This window comes from Typopeltis vanoorti, chromosome 16 (genome assembly GCF_054136105.1).
Source record: "Typopeltis vanoorti isolate ZY-2024b chromosome 16, IOZ_Tvanoo_1.0, whole genome shotgun sequence".
In the NCBI taxonomy this organism is placed as follows: Eukaryota; Metazoa; Arthropoda; class Arachnida; order Uropygi; family Thelyphonidae; genus Typopeltis; species Typopeltis vanoorti.
The window spans coordinates 76,357,690-76,368,503 of NC_143564.1; the positions used below are offsets into that span (position 1 = coordinate 76,357,690).

The 10,814-nt window shown below is 37.0% G+C and overlaps 1 protein-coding gene across 2 annotated transcripts in view; it reads left to right on the plus strand.

Annotated features, from left to right (window-relative positions):
- Positions 1-10,374, plus strand: part of LOC150098139 (nuclear receptor subfamily 2 group F member 1-A-like) — an 84,249-nt gene extending 73,875 nt beyond the window's left edge. For both annotated transcript variants that reach the window (XM_090405941.1, XM_090405940.1), the window contains exon 3: positions 7,427-10,374. In XM_090405941.1, the coding sequence (XP_090262067.1) occupies positions 7,427-7,701 (275 nt within the window). In that variant the 3' untranslated portion in view covers positions 7,702-10,374. The remainder of the gene's footprint in view (positions 1-7,426) is intronic.
- Positions 10,375-10,814: the final 440 nt, after the last annotated feature.

Genomic DNA, 10,814 nt, shown 5'->3' on the forward strand with positions numbered 1-10,814 from the left:
TTATTAATCTTTGTTCGTCTTTTTGTTTTATTGTCCAGATTTCGCTTCCATACATTAAGACTGGTAGGGCTAAAGTATTGTATACTTTTAGCCTGGTTTGTTTTTGAACTTGGTTTGGTTTAAATATAGAGGTAATTACACCTGTTATTTCTAAACATTTTGCAATTTTTACGTTTATATCTTTTTCATTTTCATATGTGATCATACATCCTAGGTATTTAAATGAATTCACCTGTTTGTTCTAAGATCTTGTTATCTATTACTATCTTAGTTCTTGCTAAGATTTCTTGCTAACATTTTACATTCGAAACTTATTTAAATTATTTTTTTCTTCTAGGAATTTTTTAACTTCTATGAAAGAATATTAAGTTCCAGGGATGTTGCCAATACATTAAGTGCTTTTTCCAATTTATTTTATTTATCGATTGAAAAAATCTCAACAAGGCAAGAAAAAAAGAAAAAAAAAGACATTGCTTTCCACATAAGCAACATAAAACGGAAATATTACTACCGTGGAAAACAGTAAATGAATCAATTTTGGATTCATGCATAACTACGATCTTTTCATAATGAAATGGATGACACTCAAAATTTCTGAAAGTCAAACCAAGAGCCTTTTTACATGAAACTTGACTATATAAGGTATGTTACAACAATTATAAAGGCGCCTTGGTAGTGTCATTTCTCTCTGCTTTGCCATCGAATTTTCTGGGTTCATACCACTATTATGTTCGAGCACATGGTAACGCCTTAATACAAGAATTTCAATGGAAATTCCAGTTTACACACTTGTTCTCAATCCAAATGAAAGCAAGCAGTTCGTACGCCTTGAAAAAAGGCTGTAATCAGCGAACACTTTAATTGGGGAGAGGAATGAATTATTCTTTTTAATCGTGGGATACTTTTAGGAGAAAAAGAAAAAAAAAACAGTCATATCTTTTACAGAATATTATAAAAATAAATTCAGTTGATTCAGATGCTTAATCCGTATCTTGAGGGGAAATCGCTTTTTCTATGTTTCAGGCAAGACAAATTTACTTCGCCTGAGTAATAGGCCTCTTTCAAGCCTTGCTTGAAAGAAGCCTATAAGTTGCCCACTTACCATGTTACTGATGTTTAAAACTAACTTAAAGGCAACCGTGATGCTCCCTTTTCTCAAGGAGGGGAGGACACAAGGAAACGGAGGGAATACCTTATCTGGAACAGGATCCCAACTTCCTCATTCAGGTATTCCGATCGGTCTTACACTTGCTGTGCAAATAATGTCATTGTGGGTAGAACAGAAAACACGGAGGTGATCAAGTTGGTAACTTCTGACAGAATGCCATCTGGTGGTTGTTAATTGACGGACGACACATCAGAGGCTACAAGGGGGTGCCCCTATTGCACGTGTAGATATATCCTACCAAACCAGTTTTGTTGTACTGAAGATGGATGATGTTAGGAATTCAAGCTTTATATTTCAAGGTTGTTTGAATCTTTTCGCTAACAGCTGAAGACTCGATGCAGGTGAACGGGACTGGGGTGGGGGGGAAAAGAAATAGTAAACATACTGGTAGGCAAGACGGAAGCTCATTAGCTTCACAAGGACATCTTCAACAAAGAGAGAGAAAAAAAACTGCTTTTCTAAACAAGAGGAATCATACAAATGGACATCATCTTGACACTAAGACAATTGCCTGTTCTTAAATAGCCGACAGCCGTACAATACATTAAGAAGAAGGGAAACAACTCACGAATTATCCTGCATACAAAAAAAAAAAAAAAAAAAAAGTAAAAAATAAAAAAAAAGAGAAAATGTCAGTTTTTAAACTTCTTGGGCATGTTTTTCAAAGTAATAAGGACAAATCGTGGCGATATTTGTGCGTCTTGGTTTCTCCGCCAGATGTCACCAAAGCATTTTTGTTGGTCCGATCTGTGTGACTCATTCATCGCTGATGTCCTCCCTCGAAGTCTGCGTTATCACGAAGGAACTGTATCCAAATCATTCCCGCTAAAGTCGGAACACCTGCCGTATGCCTTATCTGTTGGTGGTGTTGCAGTTCAATTCTCGTGGTACTTGTACACCTTTTCCTGCTCCCTGATAAAGGGTCATCGTATCCGACGTCTACAGCACTATCTCTGTTCTCTGTCGTGTTTAACAGTAAACACGCGCTAGCATGTCAAAGTTCAGTGTACTGTTTACCTTGTGGACTTTTCAAACTTTTTTTAACACAAGAAGGACACCTCCGAATTTTTCATTCGATTGCTTTTGTACACAAATATCTTACTGTTCCTTTTTTTTTTTTAACTCCTGCACACGACCAACTTAAAATCGGTCACATCGTTTCATTACACTAGCGAGACTTTGGACTTCATCCTTTTAACATTTATTCATGCGCAGTTGACTTCGAGAAACTATTAATACAAAATGATAGTAGCTACCAGAATGAACTTTTTATGAGTGCAAACTGATAAAAATCCAATTGTCAACAACAAACGTGAGATTAAGATATTTTTTAGTTATTATTGTCAAAAGAAAATCTATCTGCATCCATTTGTGTGATTGAAGAAACATAATAAAAGCTTTGTATGAAGGCAGAGTAATCAACGTCCACATTATTATTAGTTTGCTCCATCCCCAGTAAAACACTTAAGAAGAATTGGGTCCGTTGTTGTTATATTATTATCGACGAGTCCTTATGTGATTAATGATAAGCTGATGAAAATCTGGCAAAAAAACATTCATTCAACTTTTAAGGCTAAAATGAAGTTGTTAAGATTCGTTTAGCCTTAAATTCTAAGTCTTCATTTGATCTTATTTTTTGATTCATTTAGCCTTCTAAGGTTTTACTTCTTATTACTTTTAAGATTTATTTAGCCTTAAATTCTAAGGCTTCATTTAGCCTTAATTTCAAGATTTATTTAACCTTAATTTTATATATATATTTTTCTTGCATTCTAAGGCCTTAATTTAGCCTTACTTTCAAGATTCTTTTAGCGTTAATTTTAGATTTTTTTTTCTCTTGAATTCTAGGCTTCATTCAAGCCTAACTGAATCTTTTTAGGCTAAATGAAGCCTTAAATAGCTTGCATTAATAATCTATGTCTCTGGAAACCAATGTTTTCTTGTGTTTCCTGTCAAGATCACCTTAAAAATATGCCATGGGAAGCTGCTAAGTGATCCGAACTACAGGCCTGCGGTTTGCTATATGAAGAGAGCTATAATATGCTACGGAATGACTTCACGCACGTGAGATTAGGTAGGGAGAGAAAAGTGGTCCGGCACAACCGTTGTGCGTGTGTATACATATAGCAGACGCAGACTTCACAATGCTTTCTGCTTTGCACATGCCGAGATATTTATCTTATCTGCATTATCATTATCACAGTAGTAACGTTGATTCACTAGCAAACTAACTTGTACGAGTAAACCGTCTATTTGCAATCTCAGACACAATAACGTATGAGTTACGAAAACATTTTACTCCACATTTGCCACTTAACAAGTGCGTGATTGTATTGCAGAACCAGAAGGCAAACACCGAATTCATCTAGGAACGTTGCCAAAATACATTATACGAGATTATTCGGTTTGATAAAAGGAGAGGAGACACACCTGGGTATAAAAGATATTTAATCTTGGATGTATGTCGAAGAAATATACGAAGTTATGCTGTGATGTTGAAAGACATTTCGTGCGTGCGTGTGTGTGTGTGTGTATTACGATTTCTCATGGTTCAGTGTAAGATATAATGCAGGATTCGTTGATTTTCTAGTGGAAAGCGGGGAAATCCAAGTCAGTGCAAACGAAGTCGTAGATCACGGGTATATTCCAAACAAACTTGGGCACAAATGAATGCAGCATTTCATGCAGAACAAAATTCTAAAATTAATTCATAAATATTACTTTACTAATAAAAAGGACATACTTTAATAGTTAGCGAATATGAGGTCAAATAATCATTTTTTTTAAAAATGAAATATGTTCTTCAAACTTTAGATTTCAACATGGACTCCAGTACTCATCCCATGAGCTCTTGTTTCTTGCTCTTCACCACTAGCAGGGATTCGCCAACCGGAAATATAAGAACATTTAAGCACAGACTGGCCAATGCTTGTCACATCGCTTCCCCTCCCCAGCTACAGTCTTTATATTTCCGCTAGGGATGTGTGAATCGGAGGGTGGGGAGCGCACGCTACCGGGGAGCCAACCTTTATAGGGTTGCAAGCAATTTTAATGCTGGAGTATCCCAATCTTTGTACTTTCACTTACGCTTTTCCACTTATAAAATTTTTTATGTGAATTCCACCGAAAAGATGCAAACTATAGTAAATTACTGTATTAGTACATTGGACAGGTCTAGCACTAGAAAACCAGGTTTCCGGTTTCACATGGAAACCGGATTTTCATGTTTCTAACCATGAAAATGAAATGTTTCTCAACGTGAAACTTTTCAATCCACAAGCCTCCAATAAGTAAGGTAGTCTCATGCTTGGCGACGATGAAATTTGTCTTACTACCGTACACGAATGACTTCCTGACCTCGAATCTTATTCATAGCTCTGCTGATGAGCACGCTCCATTCGTTTCCTTCATTTCCCAAACTAAGCCATGCTCAAATGATTCAAGGCTTCAAAATAGCTTCCAAAAGTTTAAATTTGATCTCCCTGACGTTTCCCAATGTGGTAGGAACAGTCTTCTCAGCTTCAATGTTAACAAAACGCAGTCCTGTCTTATTTCTTGGAAGAAAGCTCTCCTTCCCTTACCGCTGATAATACCCAAATAACACCATTGAGTGATAAGATTACATATTTGTTCTCTAACCAGCTTATGATAGTCTTTTCTAGTATAAACACATCTATACATCTGGCCACATTCATCCTTATTTCGCTTCCAAAAACTGTGGTCTTTGGAAGTGGTTTCTGGATATTTTTCCTGGAAAACTGTGGTTTCTGGATATTTTTCCGTTTGATGATATCCAGAAGAGGGCCATCTGCTTAAACAGATGAGGATCCCTCTCTTACTCCAATCACTTTCTTATAGACGTTTTGTTTTGCCTTGTGCCTCTTGCATAGCTACTTTCATGAGCGCGTTTCTTTTTTCTGAAGTGGTAACCATCGATCTTCCACTTTCCTCTAACTAATAACTCTGTGTGTGTGTGTGGGGGGGGAAACTTACAGCTCTTAGTCAACATTTATTCGCAGCTCCACTTTCAAATCGCCCTCGTCCTCTTTCTCATTCGGTTTATCTCAGTCCTATGGAACAGTTCCTCTTAATGTCTTCCTTAAGGACCTCTAGCTATTCAAGAAACCCATCAACAGGTTCTTCCTTCCTTTTTAATCAGTTGCCTCCGTACAGAACTGATGTACTAGATTTTGTAGCCTCTCGTGTGCGGAAGACAAGGAACCTATACGATACCTGAACCCCGATCCTTCTTGAAATGCTACTGAGCTCTGCAAGCACCACCTTAATGCTTAAAGTAATTTATTTTCTGTTTTCATATTCCACATAACATGATAGTTTTTGTCTATCTCACAGTAGAATAGTCTCCTGAGGCAAAAAAGCCTATCGACTTCCCTAAGTTTACTAACTCCCCTTTAAGCTCTTGTGCACATTCCTAGCGTCCAAGACATTCAAACTTTCAAACCAAAGGGCATCGTGGCAACCGACTGCTCTACAGAGGCGCTGCTTTTCGCATTCCATAAAGAAACTAGAGAGAGAGAGAGAGAGAGAGAGAGAATAAACAATGCCTGATAATATTCCTAAAAAACTGCCAGTAATAAATTTATAGGCCACTGACTTGGTTATGGCACTCACCAATATTGCTATTGATTGTAGGATTTTTTTTATCCTAAGTATATCACACAAACATTCCTACGAAGGAGACTGCTGGCTTTTTTTTTATTATTAACCTTTTTCAGTTATCTCCTCTTCTATTTAACTTTTAAAACCTTAACAACATTCAATGCGATTCAGAGTGGGTGACACCGAAACAGGATTTTCTTTGTGTTTATTCTCGTGAATCTTCTGCAGTCATCCTTTATATACTACACACACTGTAATAACAACAACCATTTCCTTTGCACGTGTTCATCTCGGCTAACAAAAATTAATTTCTTTAGTTATTACCAAATGATTCTATTGCAATTCATTCATCGCAACACGTGAGTTAACCACACAACGTTGCAACCGAATTCCGTGACACGCTAGTAGTTCGATTCACCAACAACTTGTTACATATATAACATTTGTTGGAATATGTTGTAATACAGTGAACTTGTAATGCGTGAACCGATGTCAATTTTAATGCGTATTAACCAGTCGCGAAAACAATGCGATACGGCTCCGCCTCTAACGTACATGTCGGATGACATGCAAGGTGTATTGCAAATTACCTACATTTCAATTGCTAATTGCTACCAGATATTGACTGCCTGTAATCAGCAATGTCACAAGCTAGTTCAGGTGTCGCCTCGCTTGTTTCGTATGCGGTCTACATCGCTCCAGAAATTTAAGTACTGCACCTTAGGATATGTTTAATTATCGGAAGGCAACAATACCTATAGATACAGATCTGTAGGTATTGTGATGGGGAATCATTTTAACACAGCTTATTACAATTTAGAATAAATTACCAACGTCTTTTGTATTTGATATAATTACAAAATGTATATTGAATGAAGATGGCGAACAATCATAGGATAAACGAACGATGCTTGAAGACCTAAAGGAAGAAGCATTTCTATTGGAGCGACTTTGCCGTTAAATACATAAGAGTAGCATCAGTAAACAGTAACAGGAGTTACAGGATCTCAAGAGATCTCAAGTCTATAATGAGAGTCGCAGGATCTCAAGATCATCATGAGCGACGTTAAGATCTTAAGATCACGCAACATCCCCAATGTTTTTATTATTTTAATTACAAACATTAACAGGAGAACACCGGTACGTCTATTTCTCGCCCCTTGTGCCCGCTGTCGTTCCGCTCAGATATTATCTGTAACGCAAAAGTTTCAAAATCGTCGAGACCTTAAGGTCTCATATTAATTCTCAGGACCTGAATTCTGCTTATAAATTTTCAGAAAACTAAAACCTTAACGCCCTTGTAAGGTTCTGGATTCTCATTACCTCAATGCAATTCTAAAGTTCAAAGTTGCAAGAGATCTGAGACTTTGCGACATTAGTGGACTTATAAATTCTCAGGAATCTTACAACTGTAACATGCTTATAGGATCTCTGGAATCTTAAACCTTAATGGGTTTTATGATATATGCGGAATTAAATAAAAGGTAGTATACAAAGGAATATACAAATACAGAATTAATATTATAGAAATATAATGGCTTGCTTTATTGATACAATAATTGATCGATAGCTGTATTTTCTCGTGTTTCTTTCGTTTTATTGATAGTTGCATTTTCTGTTTATTTCTTCTTTTTACAGACGCCTGCGGGTTATCGGATGTCGCTCACATTGAAAGCCTCCAGGAAAAATCCCAGTGTGCCCTAGAAGAGTACTGTCGGACGCAGTATCCCAACCAGCCTACCCGCTTCGGTAAACTTCTACTGCGCCTCCCTTCACTACGGACTGTTAGCTCCCAAGTCATAGAGCAGCTATTTTTTGTCCGGTTGGTGGGAAAGACGCCGATCGAAACGCTTATTAGGGACATGCTGCTCAGTGGCAGTTCCTTCAGTTGGCCGTACATGCAACTCCAGTGACCTTTGGCAGGGGCCCCTCCACGGGGCTCCCTAACAGGAGAACACCGGTACGTCTACTTCTCGCCCCTTGTGCCCGCTGTCGTTCCGCTGCTGCCCGACTGCAAAGGTCGGCCGTCACCTTCACCATCGTAGCGACATCAGTGGACTCTCCTCTTCTCATGGTGATCACACCATCTCTACCCCTGCCTCTGAAGCTGCAAATGGTTCGCAGCAAGGTGTGTAGATAGCCTCGTTTCCCAAATGGAAACAAAAAAATAAATAAATAAAGTGACAAAGTGAAGACTATATCAAAGTCCAGCCTCTTCCTCCTCCTCCTCCATATGAATGCGTTGCCATAGCAAGGAGGCTGGACTCTACAACCGTATAGGAGAACGCTCTTGTATATATTATATATGTAGTTTATATATATATTATATATATATTACTGCATATACAGCTAGAATTCTTCGCCAAGTTATAAGAAAACTGTAAGCTGTTATCACATTACACTATCTCTCAATCTCTGTCTGTCTCTTTTTTTCTTTCTTGTCATTTCTTTATCTAAGCAATGTTTTTTCCATTTCTAAGCATTCATTCTACCATTGCTAACCTGGTAGCCATGAGTTTTCAGATTTAGGGTTAGCTTTTCCGCCTTCAACACATAAAATTATTCCCAGATGGAAAAAAAAAAAAAAATTATCTAGTTTCTGTCGTAATGTATATTCCAGATCCCTTTTCACGTAAATATAGTTTTAATAATTATGAGCAAAGTAAGCAAGGGATTTCAATATTCTGGACAGAAAGATCAATCAGAACGGATCATGTGTTGTTGCATACCAAAAGGTTCTAAGCTCTGAAACAGAGAAAGAAAGAGAGGAAAAACGATCAAGCAAAACTCGAGGAAAAGATGTTCTATTTCTCAACGAGAAACTTTAAAAATCGTTAATCCCACCGGATTCATTTACGAAACTGTTTTAGGCTAACGAATTAACATTAATTTTCTCAAAATAAAAACACTGTCAGAACCAACCATTTCCGGACAATTAGCAGAAAAGTACAAACCTTTTTCAAATAAGTTGACTTGATGTATTATGTCGAGTGCCTTGAAATTATCTTACAGCTTTTCCCACTAAGTATGAACTAATCGGTACATTCTGTGTTCACCGAACCAACATCCCAAATAAGTTCCGACAAATGAAGCAGACAGTAGCACGGAATAAATTGCACAAGCTTTAATGACGTTTCGATTGGGGGTTTCATAAATCGTCATCAAACGAACTTGAAAACAAAAACAGTTAATCTAAAAAAAAAACCCATGATGCATGTAGCAGTACGTCTACAATAAAGAGAGAAACAAATGAAATAACCCGGCAAAGAAGACTTTTAGCTTTCTCGTACTGTGATGTTTGTTTCAGACAAGGACTAAAAGAAAGATGAATAATAAATGAAGCGTTGCATTGGCAACGTAAAAAAGCAAAATAAAAAAAAAAGTTAAAACAAAAATAGAAGCAACAAAATTTTACTTGAGCACCTCACACCACAATTGGACTCAATAATGCAAACTATATATTAACAAACCTAATGATTCCTGAACAATTTCATTTCTGTCACTATAGCAACACGTGTCTTTTTCATTGATGCAAAGGAGTTGTAGAGACAACATGATAAAAAAAAAAGTTAGACGACGGAACGAAATATTTCCTGAAAGCCGTACAAAATAAAGACTTCGTCCACTGCTATTGACCACCTAACTCAGTCTGTGTCCTATGATATCCTCAACAGTCTTTTTAGACGTTGATTATTTAATTTCGTTATAAGCTTATAAAAACGAACAAATACATTAATCGTAAGAAATATGGAGTTGATGAACTCCAAAATGGATTGCTTCTTCCTCAGACTGAAATAATTGGGGCGCGGGGTATTATTTATCTCAATGCAATGAAAATTGTTATCGACAAAAGCCCAATTGTTTATATTTTCTTTCTGAAAAGTGAATATTGCAATCCCTTGTTGCACAAAAGTATTGCATATCTACGAAATATCCTACAGGAGCTGAAAATATTACATGCACTACTAAATGAGTAGTGACGTATGTAATAACGGATATCAAAATGCATAGCAATATTTTTGATTCATTTCTGCTTCCATCATCTGTACAAATTTTGATGTATCACACACACAAACACACACAAATTGATGAAAGACCAGTGTTAAGCAATTGCTAACTTCACTTGCATCCTTTCTTTATGGCCAGTGTAAAACACAACCTGTTGGTTCACCCTCTTGTAAAGTGGAAAGGGTGAGAGGTTTATAAACTCATTATTCCTGGAAGTGTTCTAAGTTAAAGCCTTCTTCGACCTATTACTTAGTTGACAGCGACGTACGTCGAATAGCAGTAAGGGGTTAAACATTGACCTCTCTCTGACCAACAGCGTTATTGTATGTATGTATGTATGTATATGTAATGCAATGTAATGTATGTACGTATGTGTATACAATGTCGACAGAATAGTCTGTTGTTGTCGCGGTGGTGATTGTTTCCCCCATGTAATCAGTGCCACTAGGAACTCACCCCCTTTTCTAGTGAGCACCATCTTGTATTTACCAGTGCTTAATTTTTTCTGTCGAGTTTTAGACGTGTCCAAGACACATGATTGACAAGCATCATTAAATTGATCTCATTTTGTTGTAGAACAGTCTCTGTCTCATTATTGGCTGCTTTTTTTTTTTCATTCACAACTCCTTTAATTAGGCTTAGAATGTACAATCAACATTGTCACTATTTTGCTACTCTGTGATATCATTCTGGGATTTGATTGGTAGAATACGTAAGAGTAATCTAGCATAGTTGTTTTTCTCTTAATTTTGCGAAGGATAATGAAGGACTTGCGCTGAACATCAGCATCAATCCTAGAAGTTTTGCTGTCTTGCAGGCGTCCATTTTCGAAAAAGAAAGAAGACAAAGACATCCTCTTGTAGATCAGGAAATGTTGCCGCTGTATTCACGACAGAATAAGAATAATGTGTCCTTTTTTAATATACTATAATTATAGCTAAAAACAACTAAAGACCCGCCTTTTTTTTAATATACTTCAGAAGTGCTATTAAGGATGGTCCATAAGTTGGAACATGCC